Source organism: Mobula birostris, chromosome 2 (assembly GCF_030028105.1).
Source record: "Mobula birostris isolate sMobBir1 chromosome 2, sMobBir1.hap1, whole genome shotgun sequence".
Taxonomy (NCBI): Eukaryota; Metazoa; Chordata; class Chondrichthyes; order Myliobatiformes; family Myliobatidae; genus Mobula; species Mobula birostris.
The window spans coordinates 220,593,028-220,610,236 of record NC_092371.1 but is presented as its reverse complement, the minus strand read 5'-3'; the positions used below and the strand labels follow the sequence as shown (position 1 = coordinate 220,610,236).

Genomic DNA, 17,209 nt, shown 5'->3' with positions numbered 1-17,209 from the left:
AACAAATTAGAGCACTACAAATACCATTACAGATCTATAAAACTGTGTATTGATTTCTAATAGTTATCAGTGGAGGAATTCATCGAGTGTACGCTACCGTTTTGACTGTACGTCCTCTCCATGGAATGCGTGGTTTTTCTCTGGGTCCTTTGGTTCCCTCCGGCATTGGAATTGGAGTAAAACTTACTTCATTCTCATTTACATGTGTGCACTGCAAATAACATTAAACAATCTTGAATCTTGGTAGTTACTGCATTCAACCTCAACAGATGCAATAGTGGTTTTGACTCGTTTAGAAGTCTGATTCTGTGTTTAAAATGAGCTGCAGCAAATGTATTCCACTTTTCTATTGCACAGTGCTCTTACTATTGAATACATGTAGATTTCTATGTATAATTTTATTTCTGACTTTAGTGAGATGTAGCCTTTAATGTTTAGGTTATAAGTCCATAAGACAAAGAAGCAGAAGTCGGCCATTCGGCCCATCGAGTCTGCTCCGCCATTTTATCATGAGCTGATCCATTCTCCCATTTAGTCCCACTCCCCTGCCTTCTCACCATAACCTTTGATGCCCTGGCTACTCAGATACCTGTCATTCTCTGCCTTAAATACACCCAGTGACTTGGCCTCCATATCTTCAAAGAATTGGTAATGTTTGCACAATGTTGTTACCTGAAGCTAGACCTTGGTCATGGTGCTTTTTTAAAAAAAATAGTCTTACTGCTGTCTGATTTAGTTGCTTTGATCAGCCAAATCCCAGTGTTTACATAATTAAATTCAGTTCCTTATCTCTGCAACAAATTTTCCCTCTGGGAACTGAGTTTAGATAGCCACCTAGTACACTTAACTCATTTATACTGCAGTCTACCTTAAATTGGTAGAGAAAAAAAAACATACAATGCACATAAGACATTTTTTACTCTTTCGGTTTTTATGAATTTACACAGTCATCCAGAGAACTCAGTCTGTGACAATTGTTCTTTGCCACAGTAGGTATTGAGCCATTTTCTTTTTATTCAATGCTTGGTGCCAAGTCTTAATCTTAGTCTTTCTATTATTAAGTGTCATAACGTCATAAATTAAAGTTTTTTTTATTTGGAGTGACCAGAAGAGGCGCATTGAGCCAGGTGAAATTCCAGACTGAATGGACTTTGCCATGCTCAACTGCATGGCATTTCAGGCTATTTGACTGAATGATTAAGGGTGAGATATGATTAAGGCACCCAAGCACAGCCTGCCTCACAGCTGATTCATATCGTAAATCTTTTAATTTGATAACTTCAGTAATATTCCTTGCAATAGCAAGCAAATGCAAGGTACTGCAGATTTAAAAGAAATTGTAAAGCCTTACAATATTGGCGGGGGTGGGGGGAGATCTTTTTTATTATTCCAAAATAAAGCAAGGTACAACTTTGAAGCAGGCTGATAATTTTTTTTTCTTTTTGGCACGAGCAGTTGTACATTTGCTCTAGGAATGCCTTGAGAGATTGAAAGTATCACTTTTATCAGTCCTGACAGTTCATTGGGATGTATAAAATCTGCCTGTCTGGTACAAGGAGTTCTACTGCGCCGTTAAGGTCAGATGCTAAGTACTGTAGCTTGTAGCCGCAATTGAAGTTTGATTATCAACCAAAGAAATGGGGGGTGGGGTTGGGGGAATCCCAATAATTACAAAAAGAAAATCTTTTCTAGCTCGTTTATGTTTGAAAGTCATTGATGTTAAGACTATCTGCTGAAAGGAAATTATTTTGTGAACAACTACACCCTATGTAAGAGCGTGGAGTTGCATTGGTTGGAATATCTGAGCCATATCAATCGAGCAGAAAATCAGCTTCTTTTACTGGTTAACACTTAACCAAGAATTTTGGTGCAATTTGGAGTATTCTCGGGTTTAAGGGAAATAAAACACTTGTGTGACCCTCAGGTTACGTTGGCTGTGTAAGTCTAGGGAAGACTACCTCTGGCCCCACCAAACGTGTGAGATTGAGGTGCAAAACCTCCTGTTTGTGAGGATGCTGCGTGGTGTGTTACCCTGTTACAAATCAGTACCATGAAATAACAGACAGTACAACATATGCAATTAAACGATTTAACTTTATAATTCTTAATTTGACTAGAGGGTTTGTAAAGAAAAACAAAAAGAAAAGGGCCCATTTTATGAAACAGTGTAACGTGCACGTTGGAGCTCATTGTTTCCCGTCTGTTAGTTCTCCATCGAATTCCCCCCGGGTGTCGTTGACTCCCGGCCCCACTCCCAAGTCCATTCCTCTTAGGCATCTTCTCTCCATCTTCTGCTGAACAAAAGACACAGATCACCTCGGTCTCAGGCACACAACAAGAAAAAACACTCCCTTCATTGGGCAGAGCCCATTCCAAAGCCCCCGTTATCTCCAACCATAACCCAAACACTGCTGATACAGAAAAACCATCACATAAGCAGTGCTTCCACAGAAAGACCATTGCATTAGCAGTGAAACCTTTCCCAGAGTGTTACACTTGTTAGTTTAAAAATAATTAGTTTAAAATTAATTTCTTTGAATTTCTCCTTTTTGAATAGCCTGCTGCTTGGGGCTCATACATGAGCTGCCAGTAGGGTAAGCTGGAGATGTTAATCTAGAAATATGTACTGTACAAGTGTGACATTATCTTGGAGGGACAATATAGAATGTGCCTTGAGTATACTTATTTAAGAATTATAAGTGTATTAGCATCGCATAACTTTGTTTACCAGCTGCAGTACTGGTAATTTAAATGTATTCTTTAGGCAGTGTTAACTCTTCAAACATTCTGCTTTTGAAGTAAGAGTAAGTGCTTTCATTTTGACTGTATGTTTATTTTCTTTCTCTTTCAGTGGAGGTTACTGTAGAATATGATTATGATGCTGCACAAGAGGATGAGCTGACCCTGAGAGTTGGTGATGTCATTAAGAATGTTAGAAAACTTGAAGAAGAAGGATGGTGCGAAGGAGAGTTAAATGGGAAGAGGGGATTGTTTCCTGATAACTTTGTCAAAGTGAGTAACAATAAAATATTTTGCTAAATCACAGGTTTTGCTTTCTTCCCCTGTTGGAGTGTTAGGACGTGTTTCACATTTACACCTTTGCTTCAGACCTCAGTCCTGCTTCTGTTCTTCTTACTTGATTTTCTTTTCCATCCTCTTTTCCCACTCTCTTCCCTTTCCCTGCCACCAACCTCACTTCCAACACACTTGGGGTTTCATGTGACTGCCCTACACAATGTGCATGTTACTCATATCCTTGTGTTAAAGGGAGTTGATAACTGAGTTGATTGTAATTGCCCAGTTGGAGCTTACTGAATTTTTTTCTTCTGGGTACTTGTAGAGTCTATTGAGGATATTTCACTGAATTGAATATTCTTTAGTGTAGCTCATGTTATGTAATTTAATTAGCAGAGCATAGAATTTTAACTCCATGTGAGAATGCTGTTAGGCAGGGGTTCCCAACCTTTTTTGTACTGCGGACCGGTTTAATATTGACAATATTCTTGCGGACCGGCTGACCAGGGCGGGGGGAGTGGGGGGTAGGGTTGCCAACGGCCAAGAGTATCAGTCAAATATGTTGTGTTTACCCAGCGAAAGACTACAATGACCATGAAGCTGTGCGCATGCGTTACCTGAGCATGCGTGTACCTGCCGATTTTTTTTTTCCCTGCAAATCGTTTTTGGTGATTCTGTTCGGGGGCGGGGTGTTAATCATGACTGGAATATTGGTGATCAGTGGCTAATACACTCAATTTCGTTTCTAAATGGGTTTATCTAACGAATTTAATATTAAACACACAGCGTATATTTTCCTCGCATGAGTATAGTGATAAGTCAATCATCAGGGGAACTTGAAGTAAGTGTTGAACGAACTCCCAGTAGAAGTGCTAGAGGCAGAGGTTCGATATTATCATTTAAAGAAAAATTGGATAGCTTTATGGACAGGAAAGAAATGGAGGGTTATGGGCTGAGTGCAGGTCGGTGGGACTAGGTGAGAGTAGCATTCGGCATGGACTAGAAGGGCCGAGATCGCCTGTTTCCGTGCTGTAATTGTTATATGGTTATATAAGTCACTTATAAATCAATAGCATCATAACATTTTAAGTAGCGTTTAAACGCACATCACATATTTTCCTGGTATGAACATATAAGATCATTGCAACACACCAATATCACTGAATCAGTGGGAGCCCTGGGCTTGTTTCCCTGCAACAAGACGGTCCCATCGAGGGGTGATGGGAGACAGCGATACTCGAAGGGAGTTCCTTATGTCCAGTCTATCCTGCAATTTAGTTTTCGTTGCATTCATTGCAGAAAACTCTGCTTCGCAGAAATATGTTGGAAATGGAAGCAACGTTTTCAGTGCTTTCGTGGCTATCTCAGGATATTTAGCCTTAGATCCAAAATGCCGGCAGAGATGTTATGTCAAACATACTTTTCAGCCCGCCGTCATTTGCAAGCTTGAGGAGTTGATCTCCTTCCCGCGCTGACACGTGCATAATGACCTTGCATGCATAATGGCTCAACAGTGGGCGTGACAGGGAATGAGGAAAGGTGCAGCTGACTCATATTGTTTCCTCGCGGCCTGGTAGCACACGCTTTGCGGCCCGGTGGTTGGGGACCGCTGCTGTTAGGAGTACTTAGAGGGGCCCTAACAAGATCTTTCTCCACTGATTTAGATACCCTGGATACTAGCCTGTTGAATAGGTCTTTTGCATTCAAACTAGTTGAGTGTTGGATGACTGCGGGTGGGGTCTTGTGCTAGAAAGGCCTGACCTATTATTATCCAGACTTAAGACCAAAAAGTGTTGTGTTCTGATTTATTCCTTTGCCAAATGCTAGCATTCTTTGGTGAGAGCTTGGAACTGTGCAAGTGCTGAAAATGTCAGTGAATCTTGATAAGCAGTCCTGTCCTGTTGATAAGCAGTGAAGTAATATCATAGTATTTCACAATTTAATCACATCTTCATGGTCTGTCATTGATTATGGTGATCTTTCATTGATTAATCTATTGTGGATTTATTGAATACGCCAGCAAGAAAATGAATCTCAGGATTGTATAAGGTGACATGTTTGTACTTTGGTAATGTATTTTGGACCTTTGAACATTCCCAAAAACTCCTCCACTACTGTCAGTGATCTTATGTGCAGCCTAGCATCACTTCATGGACAAACAAGCCACACCACCTAGCAATCCCTGACCTAACATAGCAATCAATGGGGCAATGTACAATGACGTTAACCCACCTACCGATAGGACTTTAGACTGTGGGAGGGAACCAGAGGTCCCAGGGGAAACCCACGTAATCACAGGGAAAATGTACAAACTCCTTGTAGCCAGCAGCAGGAAATAAACCCAGGTTGCTGGTACTCTAAAGTGTTGTGCTAACCACTAGGCCACTGTGCTGCCCCGTGTGGTATTTTAGATAATCATATTTAGTTATTTCTCTAAAGAAATCCAATAACTTGCGCGGTCATCAAATCAACATGTAAGTAAATGTATCCTGCTCTTTGTGGGCTCAGAATTGATAGGATGTTGTTTATTGGGTCAGATTTTGCCAGAACAGATTGGTGAATATTCTTTACTTTTTTTTTTATCATTCTTGTAATAAGTGGGTTGTGGGGGAGGCGGGGGCTGTAGTGTGAGGGTTGCGTGCACTGGGGTGTTTGGGGATCTTGACCAATGGTCCAGATCAAATATGTTTATGTTTTGTAGCTTCAGAACATTAAACTAATTCAAAGGAAGACATAGAGTCCGAAATGTGGGTTTAGCTTCAAGTTTACTTTTAGTGAGGTGCGTGTGTATCACATGATAGAGATGACCTATGCAATTTGCATATTTTCCCATATAACCTGTAATTAATTATTTAAATGAGAAGGCTTAATCAACATGGGTGTGTGTATGTGTTTATGTATACAAGATTACACAATAAAATGCATGCCTCCTTAACTAATGAGACTTTAGGAAACACAGTAGAGCATACCTCATACCTCAGAAAGACTGCAATGAGGAAAATGAGACAGAGCAAGTACATTGGTCTGGTATAATAAGACCATAAGACATAGGAACAGAATTAAGCCATTCAGCCCTTCGAATCTGCTCCGCTATTCCATCATAGCTGATTAATTATCCCTCTCAACCCCATTCTCCTACCTTCTTCCTGGATTTATTGCCTTTGTGGAAAAGGATAGGTTTGGAGACTAAATTGAGAAGATGAATTTTATTCAAATGAGAGTAACTTAAAGTAGTTGGAAACAAATACTGCGAAGTATTCACGGAATCCAACAGGCTGGATGACGTTTTCAGAAAGAACAATGAGTGGACTTTTGCATCAAGAGCCCCTCTGGGACTTGCAGGTTTTATTGAGGATGGCAGGAATCAAGAGTGGGAAACTTGTGTGGGGATGAGAAAAGGAATGAGAAAATAACAATTATTAAAATTGGCAAAAATCTAAAGATGTTTTGGATTTAGAGCAAGAGGATAACAAAGAAAAGAGTTGAACCTATTTGAGATTGAAAACCAGGTGAAAGATGTGTGTAAGGTTTTTAGTATTTTGTGGCCATCTTCATTTAAATAAAATGATGACACTGTTGTATTGGACATCTTCAAGGAGCAGTCCCATAGGAAGGGGACGTCCATCATTAAGAATTCCCATCACCCAGTATATGCCCTTTTCACACTGTTGTACATAATGTACTGGTTGGGCACAGGAGTACATTCAGCCAGAGACTCATTCCACTGAGATGCAACATAGAACATCATAGGAAGTCATTCCTGCCTGTGGCCATCAAACTTCACAACTCCTCCCTTGGAGGGTCAGACATCCTGAGCCAATAGGCTGGTCCTGGACTTATTTCCTGGCATAATTTACACATTATATTCTATTTATGGCTTTATTACTATTTAATTATTTATGGTGCAACTGTAACGAAAACCAATTTTCCCCCGGGATCAATATTATGACTATGACTAACATCAGGAAGGAGGTACAGAAGCCTGAAAGCGCATACTCAGCGATTCTGGAAGAGCTTCTTCCCCTCTGTCATCAGATTTCTAAATGGACGTTGAACCCATGTTCCTCACTACTTTTATTTCTGTTATTTTGCACTACTTATTTTTAACTTTTTACTAGACACTCATACACTTAATGCAACTCGGATTTTTTCCCCCTCTATATTTATTATCTTGTATTTCATTGTTCTGCTGCTGTAAAGTTGACAAGTTTCATGACAAGCAACACACATCAAAGTTGCTTGAATTTGCAGCATCTGCAGAATTCCTGTTGTTTAAGTTCCATGACATATGCCAGTGATACTAATTCTAATTCTGAACACAAACCAGATTGATGCTGAAGGGCTCTAGCAGCATTAGAAGCCAATGTTTTCAGCTGCTAAAGGAAACAGTGTTATTTGCTTTTATTGTTTGCATGATTTGTTTGCTTTTTTGCACATTGGGTGTTTGACAGTCTTCTTCAGTAAGTTCTATTGTGTTTCTTTATTTTGTGGCTGCCTGCTAGGAGACAAATTTCAAGGTTGCACATGGATATTTTGATAATAAATGTACTTTGAACTTTGAAGCAGGAAGAGAATGCGGAGACTTTAAGATTTTTCTGTCTTCTCTGGAGATTGCTGGAGTATTGGGAGGATAGAAAATCAAATTGTTTGATAAAGGAGGTATAGATAAACCATTATCAACTGTGCGCCAGTTCATTTAACTTCAGTGGTCGGCAAATTGTTTCCCAGGATTCAAAGTAATGGTTATAAATGTTCATAAAAATACAGTTGGAAAGGGGAACCGAAGTAGAGTATTGCGATTGACTGGGAAGTTAACATAGCTGATCTGTGACAGTACTGTTTTTAGTGCAGTTTACATAGATTTTAGTGAGGGTTTTCGACAAGCAGCCATCTGGCAGACTGGCCAAAAAAGTAAAGCCTAACTGGTTCAGTGATGGGAAATGAAAGGCTGTGGTTGTTTTTCTTTTGTGTGACTGGAAGTCTCTCATCAGTGGTTGGTCCCTTTCTAAAGTATGTACTGCTGATATGTTTACCAGTGAAACCTGTACGTTGGCTTCATTATCGGCAATGAAAGCAATGCAATGAAGGAAGAAGTGTGGCAGATAGCGTTTAATCCAGGGAATTATGTGGCAGTGTGTTTGGGGAGCTGTGGACAAGGTATGGGAAAATGCAGTTTTTGGGAGTGTGGGGGTGGAGAGTGCATGTTCACAGATCCTTGAATGTGGCAGGTCAAGGTCATTACTGTGGCTGAAAGACCCTCTGGGATTCCTTTTTAGTCACGACATCAAGTTCGAGTCAAGACATTTTAGCATTTTTTACATAGCGCAGATTGAGTACTATTATTGGAAAGATCTAATAGCACTGGTGCTGTGCTGAGGTTTCTAAGTATGCTTCCGGGAGAGTAAACTGTTTGATATGAGAAAAGATTAGATGGAACCAGAGAGGCTGAGGGGAGACTTAATTGAAGGAAATAGATTAAAGTAAGGAGAATCCTTTTCCTTTTGGGTAGGGGTCTAAAACTTAGAGCAAGGATGTTTTGTGATAGATTGAGGGTCAATGACAGAGATTAAAAATAACGTGGAAAGATGAGAGGGGAGGAAAGATCTTTTCACGCAGAAAATAATAGGATTTTGGAACAATGCCCAATAGAGGCAGAAATCCCATTTTTTAAAACAAATGTGGAAATGCCGTGAGGCAATGCAGCCTAATCTGCCAATATTTGAAAAATACTTCAGTTTGTTATTCTTGGATCCAGTGGGACATTATCCATTTTTTCCTCATTGATGATAGATGTTAGTTTTATCTCCTTACTGGCTCTTTTACATCCATCTAGCCAAGCAATGCTGTAACTGGGTCATTCATTTTTAAACACTCAATTGTTAATACTTTCATTTTATTCAGATTAGATTGTTTCATCAGTATACCTTTTGGTGACTTAGTCTAATCACTGTTCTCGTTTGTTTTGACATCAAGTTTAGTTACAACCAGTTTAGTTAACTTTTGCACTTCAGGCCTCACCGTTGTTTTGTGAGAATATCTTATACTGCAATTCCAGTTTGAGTTTTGTATTTAATGGAGTGTTAAATCTTGTACAGTGAATATTGAATGGATAAATATTTAAACACTAAAAGGAAACCCAGTATCATTGCTGGGGTATGCTGCAGGCCAGGCAGCATCTATAGGAAGAAGTACAGTTGACATTTCAGGACGAGACTCTTCATCAGGACTAACTGAAAGAAGAGATAGTAAGAGATTTGAAAGTGGGAGTGGGAAAGGGAGATCCGAAATGATAGGAGAAGCCAGGAGGGGGAGGGGTGAAGGTAAGAGCTGGAAAGTTGATTGGCAAAAGGGATACAGAGCTGGAGAAGGGGGAGGATCATGGGACAGGAGGCCTAGGGGGAGGGGAGCCCAGAGGAAGATGGAGAGCAGGCAAGGAGTGATTGTGAGAGGGACAGAGAGAAAAAAGAGAGGAGAAAAGGGGGGGGGGAATAATAAATAAGGGCTGGGGTAAGAAGGGGGAGGAAGAGCATTATCAGAAGTTAGAGAAATCAATGTTCATGCCATCAGGTTGGAGGCTACCCAGACGGAATATAAGGTGTTGTTCCTCCAACCTGAGTTTGGCTTCATCTTGACAGTGGAGGAGTTCCCCCAACATTAGCTTCATCCCTCCCCCTCCAGTCTTCTCCTATCATTTCGGCTCTCCCCCTCCCCCTTCCACTTTCAAATCTCTTACTATCTCTTCTTTCAGTTAGTCCTGACAAAGAGTCTCGGCCTGAAATGTGGACTGTACTTTTTCCTATAGATGCTTCCTGGCCTGCTGCGTTCCACCAGCATTTTGTGTGTGTGTGTGTGTGTGTGTTGCTTGAATTTCCAGCATCTGCAGATTTTCTCCTGTCATTGTTGCTGTTCCTTGGCTTTGAATATTGGCAAGTAAACAGGTTCAAGTTCAATTTATCGTTATTCAACCATACACGTCTATACCACCAAATGAAACAACACTCCTTTGAACCAAGGTGCACAACACAGTTTAGATAACAAAGTAATGTTATTACAAGCAAATTAATGAATAATAGGTGCATTTATGATGCAAATTAAAAAGTAAACAGTATAATGCTACTCGCACTTCATATGCGATGAGACCTGGGTGGTGGAAGGGATTTCAGCAGTCTAACTATCTGGGTGAGGAAGAAGCTGTTTCCCATCCTAACAGTTTTTGTCTTAATGCTGTGCTGTTTCTGACCTGACAGTGGGTGGGGGGGATGTGCAAAGAGATTGCTGGATAGATCCTTGGAGCAATAAGTTTGAAGAGATGCCGACATCATGATGTTCTTCATCGACTACAACTCAGCGTTCAATACCGTCGTCCCCTCAAAATGAATCAGTAGGCTCCAAGACCTTGGCTTCAATACCTCCTTGTGCAATTGGATCCTGGATTCCTGTACCCGCAGATCCCAGTCAGCTTAATTATCTCCTTCAACAAAGCTGCACCACAGGCCTGTGTGCTTGGCCCTCTGTTCTACTCGCTTTACGCCTATGATAGTGGCTAAGCAAAGCTCCAATGCCATATTCAAGTTTGCTGATGGCACCAGTGTTGTGGCCTGTATCAAAGGTGTATCAAATCAGCATGCAGGAGTGACACTGATAATTTGGGTGGTGTCATAATAACAATCTCTCACTTAGTGTCAGCAAAACCAAGGAATTGATTGTGGACTTCAGGAGAGGGAAACCAGAGGTCTATGAGCCAGTACTCATCGGAGGATCATAGGTGAGGAGGGTTAGCAACTTTAAATTCCTCGATGTTGCTATTTCAGAGGACCTGTTCTGGATGTGAGTACAATTGCGAAGAAAGCTCGCAGTGCCTCTACTTTCTTGGGCGCCTGTGGAGATTTGGCAATACAGCTAAAACTTTGATGAACTTCTATAGATCTGTAGTGCAGAGTGAATTACTGGCGCCATCAAAGCCTGGTGTGGAAACACCACTGCCTTTGAATGGAAAATCTTACAAGAGATAGTGGATTTGGCCCAGTACGTCATAGGTAAAGCCCTACCCAATCACTGAGCTCATCTATATGAAACGCTGTCATAGGAAAGCAATATCCATCATCAGGGATTCCCCACCACCCAGGTAATGCTCTCGCTACTGTCATTAGGTAGAAGGTAGAAGAGCCTTAGGACTCTTACCACCTGGTTCACAAACAGTTACCACCCCTCAACCACCAGGCTCTTGAATAAAAGGAGATATCTACACTCACTTGCCCCATCATTGAAATGTTCTTACAACCAATGATCTCACCTTAAAGACTGTTTATCTCATTATCCTATGTTCTCGTTATTTATTTATATTTGCATTTGCACAGTTTGTTGTCTTCGGCACTCTGGTTGATCTTTCACTGATCCTGTTATAGTTATTATTCTATAGATCTGCTGAGTATGCCTACAAGAAAATGAATCTCAGGATTGTATATGGTGACATACATATACTTCGATAATAAAATGTACGTGTAACTTTGAATCTTGAAATCAATTCTTTGTGTTACTGCAAGGCCATGTGATTTTGTATTTAGTCTTTTTGTGCCTTGAGTGAGTTGCAGGTTTTTGTTCGGTTCTGAGATATATTTGATTAAGTGGATGCTGGATAGAATATTATACAATACTGCCTTGATGGTGCCTGCTTGGAAAATAATTGAAGAACACCATTCTCCTTAGTTTGAGCCTCTGTGAGGAAACTGTAAAAGGCTGTTGATGTTGACATAGACCAATTTCAGATTTTTGTTGAGCCACAAGGATTGTTTGTGTATTGGTAACCTGGAGATTTGGAACGAGGTTGTTTAACTCTGGTTCCGTAGGTGAAAGGTGGAGCTTAAATTGGAGCCAAAGTTTTAAAACTGAGCTAATATTAGGCCTCAGACTGTTTATTTCCTTCCGTAAATTCTGTCTGATCTGAGTTCATCCAGCATTTTGTGTTTTGCTCTGTATTTCCAGCATGTGTAGAATCTGTTGTCTAATATTTTTATTATTTCCAGCTGGATGTTCTTGCTCCTGTTGTGCATGAGCAGAGATTACCAAACTTAATCTATCTTCTTCTCTGACTGTGGCGAAATCATGTCTTTTTCTTGGGAGGAGTCATGATGATAATTGTTTCTTACTCTACCTAACAAACTACGTTCTCTTCATTTTTATGGTTTAGCAAATGTCTACTTTTTATTCTAATTCAGAGGCCTACTATGTTGCTATTGGGTTTCAGTCTTGTAGAAGGTGACAGTTGGGAAATGCAAAAGGCCAGAGTAAGGTGACGTACTCATTTGTGGTGGGGAGTTCTGTCTGCCAGTCCACAGAATTAAGGTAGCAGGAAGTGCAGTGGTCATTTCTGTGTGAATATTCTGCACAGAATACAATAGAAGTTATGAAAAGCTGTAACTGACAACATGCAAAAGACAAACTGCAAATAATAATGGGAACGTGAGTTGTAAAGAGCTCTTGAAAGTACATCTTTAGGTTGTAGAATCAGTGCAGAGTCATGATTGAGGTCATCCATGCCAGTTCAAGAGCTTGATGGCAATTGGGTGATAACTGTTCTTGAGCCTGGTCTGTCTGCTAATTATTTCTGACAATGTGCTGAACTCTCCTCACTGTCTTGGAATTTTCTGAACTTCTAATGTTTTGGTTATTCAGCAACTGAATAAGACAAGCTGTTTCTCTTTGAGAGTTGTAGGAAATGAGAGCGAATTTTCTAGTTAGCCTCACATCAACACCAGGGAAAATGCTGGGATAAAATTTTAGGAAGTTGGAGTAACAGGATGTTTGGGGGAAATGTTAATGAAATGACTAAGAGTCGGGCTGGCTTTATGAAAGGAAAATCATATTCGTCAAAGCTTTTGAATTTGTTTAGGTAGTGACTAGCTGAACAAATAATAGCAAATCAGAAATGAGGTTCCTTATCACACCAGGGCTCCTAAAGGCAATAAAATTTTTATTGATTGACTGTAAGGAAACACTTTTTGAAAGAGCTTGTTCTTGCCATTGAGTTGGGAGACTAACCTTTCAGGATGTTACTGGAGTCAATGCTCTGTTTCATTGATCTTCATAAAAGGATCGAGTGTATTGAACTTGAAATCAATACAAAGCTAAGTGATAGAGTGGAGAAAGTTGGTCAAATCATTACACAGCAAATGAACAAGGTCATGGGCAGCTTGCATATGAGAAAAGTGTGATGTCTTGTACTAGAGCTGGGAAAAAGTAGAAATCTGGACTGAAATGATAAATTAGAAAAGTATAGGTGTTCTGGGTGTACATAAACAGGAATCATTGTAGGTACATCAAACACTTTAGAAGGCAGAGGAGTCTGTTGGCTTTATTTTGCTATTAGATTTGAGTGCAAGAAAACAAATATCTTATTCCATTTTTGAAACCTTAGGGAGGCGACTGGTGCAATATTGTGCAGAGTCCAGTGTCTGAGTCTTTGGGAGGAACTACTTGCAATTAAGGGAATACAGTGCAGGTTCACCAAATTCATTGCCAAGGGCAGGTTATTCTTGATGTATGCCTAAATTAGAAGACTGAAATGTAATCTTATTGAAGTATATAAAACTCTTAGGTAACGACTGAGTGGAAGCCAAGATGATTTTCCTTGAATAAGTGTCTAGAGCCATGGGCCATTGTCTTCCAGAATTTTCCATCTAGATCAGAGGTTCCCAACCCGTTATATGACATTGATCAATGCTATTAAGCAAGGGGTCCATGGACCTCAGGTTGAGAACGGCTGACCTAGATACTGGTAGCTGTTGTTTGGAATACACCACCCACGAGTGATATGGAGGATCAGTTGCACCAGTGCATTCAAGAAAAACAGTGATAAATTTATAGTTATCAAGGGCACTGAGGAATGTAGAGCATGTCTTGGCAAGTGTTGCTACGTTATGAAATCTGTTGGGATCTTCTTTGATTGTGGAGTCGGCAGAAGTAGCCCAGATGATGGTTTCCTGTTTCTGGGCACAACTCGTGTTGCTCACAAGAACATGTGGGCAAAGGCACGGAATGTAAATCTATGAGGAAAGCTAGTCCACACCATGTCAGATTTGCATTTTTTTTGCAGCTAACTCCAGCTTCAATTTGAGACTATTAAGCACAAGTAAACATTGCAACGTACCAATAAGGTAAAAGGCAGTGAAAACAGGAAGCACAGAAGCTAGGTTCCAGAAACCAACGCAAGTTGATCAAAGAAATGGTCAGAATCATTTGGCTGTTTGGCTGCAGGACAGCATTTCCTTTTGAATGGCTTACTGATGACAACTGGCTGGTAATTGATTTTTAAAAATTGTATATGAAACCTGAAGAATATTCTATGAAAAATGGGAGGATGAAGCCAAGACATAGTTTTATAGATTCCTTTCATGTTTTGACAAACAAATTGAATGTGATTGTGAGGACCAAAGCAGAAAAATCAAACCAAAATCCAAATGTGACAGAGTAAGCTGTAGGTGTACAGTAAAGTAAGGCAAGGCGGAACAGGATGGTGCACCAGTCCCAGGTCCCTTCACCATGGGTTCTGGCATAGATTGGCTGTGTATGTCAGATGAGATCTTGCCTGAGACTGCAGTTCACCAAAAGGAACTGAAATGTTTGGACATCTTTTTGTGAATTATTTCTATTTATTCATTTGCTTTAGGTCTCGGGGAGAACACCGTGCATTTTGCCAGCACCTGCACATTACTGTATATGACTTGGCTGTTTTAAATCATTAATTGTCAGCTTGCCTTAGTTGGGAGCACTTTGCCCTTCAATCAGGTGGTTATGGGTTTCAGTTCTATCTAAGACTGAAGTCCAGAAACTAGTTCTGTTTTGATTTGAGAGATTTTTATGGTATGAATGCATACACCTGGCTTAGCTCACGTTTAGGCTATGACTACTGGGCTGAAATATTGAAATTAGCTTTTAGTTCAAGCATCAAATCAATAATGTACCCAAATAATATCTACCTAAGGGTTTCGGCCTGAAACATCAACTGTATTTTTTTTTCCATAGATTCTGCCTGGCCTCCAGCATTTTGTGTGTGTTGCTTGGATTTCCAGCATCTGCAAATTCTCTCTTGCTTTTGATGTACCCACATAATCGTGTTTTCTACTTTTTATTAGAATTGGCCAGTTCTAGTTTAATGCCATTAATGTCTGACTTTGTTTTTACTCTTGCCTTCCTCTGTACAGATCCTGTGCAATATGTTGTGTTTTTCCAAGATTCTTTGGATATCCAGCAACTTTTTCCATCCTTGGGGTTACCTCGTACAGATCTGCAATGAATAAGTCTTCACCATCCTCTCCCAACTAGTATAATTTTGTGTCTTGGTCTGCCCCCTGTCACAGATATTTCCCATGTGTTCACCATCCCTCCCATTTTCTGCAGCTTGACACGTTAATCTTCTAAAGATTTCCTCATTCTGTTGAAATGTTATTGATGTGATATGTTTACTGTTTCTCTCAGGAGGTGTTGGCCAACCTGTTTGTTTACTTATTACAACTGAGAAAAACCATTTGGGCAATTGGGCCCAAGTCATCTCTTCTGTTCTGTTCCCTTTCATTTACCTGTAGTCCTTCAGTTTATTCCCTGTTTTAATGTGCATCAATTCTCCTTTGATTCTTTTCTGATATGGGAGGAACGTTGAGCACCTATAAAATCCAGGTATGATGCAGAGAATGTACTGTCTCCACACAACTCCTTGCGTCACGATTAAGCCGAAGTCCCTGGATCCATGGCACTTGTAGAGAATGTCTGGGGTACTTTCTCTTTCTTAAGAAGTTGCACAATATTTAAAATGGGTATTTTTTGGTTAATCTGTTTTTGTTATAACGGTTCTTGATTGTGAAATACTTCAGCCATTACATGAATGTAAAGTTTTGTATAAGGAGTCATAATATACGCTTAAATTCCTTAGTAGCTCAAAAAAATAGTCGCATCAGCTCCAGCATCTAATGACATAATCTATCAATTTACATAGCAGAAGGATAGACAAAATAGCTTTCTTAGATTAGCATTGCTTTAATTGCATATTGTGGGTGTTAGTAATACAAATTGGGCACCACAGAAGTGTGGCGGTTAGCGCAACGTAAAATACATCCAGGGCATCAGAGGTTGGAGTTGAATTCCGGCGCCGTCTGTAAGGAGTCTCTGTGCGTCCAACCCATGGAATGCGTGGGTTTCCCCCGGATACTCTTGTTTCCTTCTCTAGTCCAAAGACAGACCAAATAGGTTAATTGGTCATTGTAAGCTGTCCCGTGATTAGGTTAGGGTAAATAGGATTGTTGGTGTTGCTGGTACAATGTGGCTTGAAGGGCTGGAAAGACCTACTTTATGCTATAATCTTTAAATAAATATTGTGGTGAAATAATTAGTTTTTAGAATCTTTTGTAGGTTAAACAATGATTTAGATGTAGTTTTCTCACAGAATTCAAGTTAGTTTGACACTAGATAAAATGATTAACTATCGAATATTGATTATTGATGGATGTTCATTGTGGAACCTGGCAATTACCACACTATCCTGAACACATGTAATATGATTATATAAGGGAAAAACATTGTCCGCAGTTTTAAAAATAGAACCTCTACATTTACACCAGAGTTGTTCAGGGTAATGTCTGGTTTAGTCTTCAGTGCATAGCGAAAAATGAGAGTTGGCATTTCCATCAAAGCCTTTTAGAGCTGATGTCCAGATTTGAATTGATTTTTTATTTTAACCAAACAGGAACTTAACATTTTTATTGCATTTGGTATTTGAGAGACCTTTTTAAAAAAAAATACACACAAACCTCAATATTTGCTTCTGCAATACTAAGTTTCCATTTCTGTACTGATATTCTGAAGATCCATTTAGAGCTTAGACTAATGACAGAATGTCTGAACTTTGGAACTTGCGACATAGTGCTCACATTACTTGATAGCAAGCAGGAAAAAGAAATCTGTCCACTTTAATTTACTGTTTGGAGTTGAATCATAGATCTCCTTCCTCAGTCTTAACTGGTTTGGGTAACTTAGCTAAATGCTTAAAGAAGATCAAGTATTTGACCTTGGTGGAATTTATTGGCTCAAATTTTTAATGACTGAATAACAATTTTTAAGAAAAGAAAAAAGTTAATACTAAATAAATACTATTGCACGTTGTAAATTAGGAAGGTTGTGTCAGGTCTGACTATCCCAGATATGC

General features: G+C 39.8%; 1 protein-coding gene across 3 annotated transcripts in view; it reads left to right on the top strand.

Annotated features, from left to right (window-relative positions):
• Positions 1-17,209, top strand: part of cd2ap (CD2-associated protein) — a 247,694-nt gene that overhangs the window by 45,361 nt on the left and 185,124 nt on the right. For all 3 annotated transcript variants that reach the window (XM_072251501.1, XM_072251500.1, XM_072251502.1), the window contains exon 2: positions 2,852-3,012. In XM_072251501.1, the coding sequence (XP_072107602.1) occupies positions 2,852-3,012 (161 nt within the window). The remainder of the gene's footprint in view (positions 1-2,851; positions 3,013-17,209) is intronic.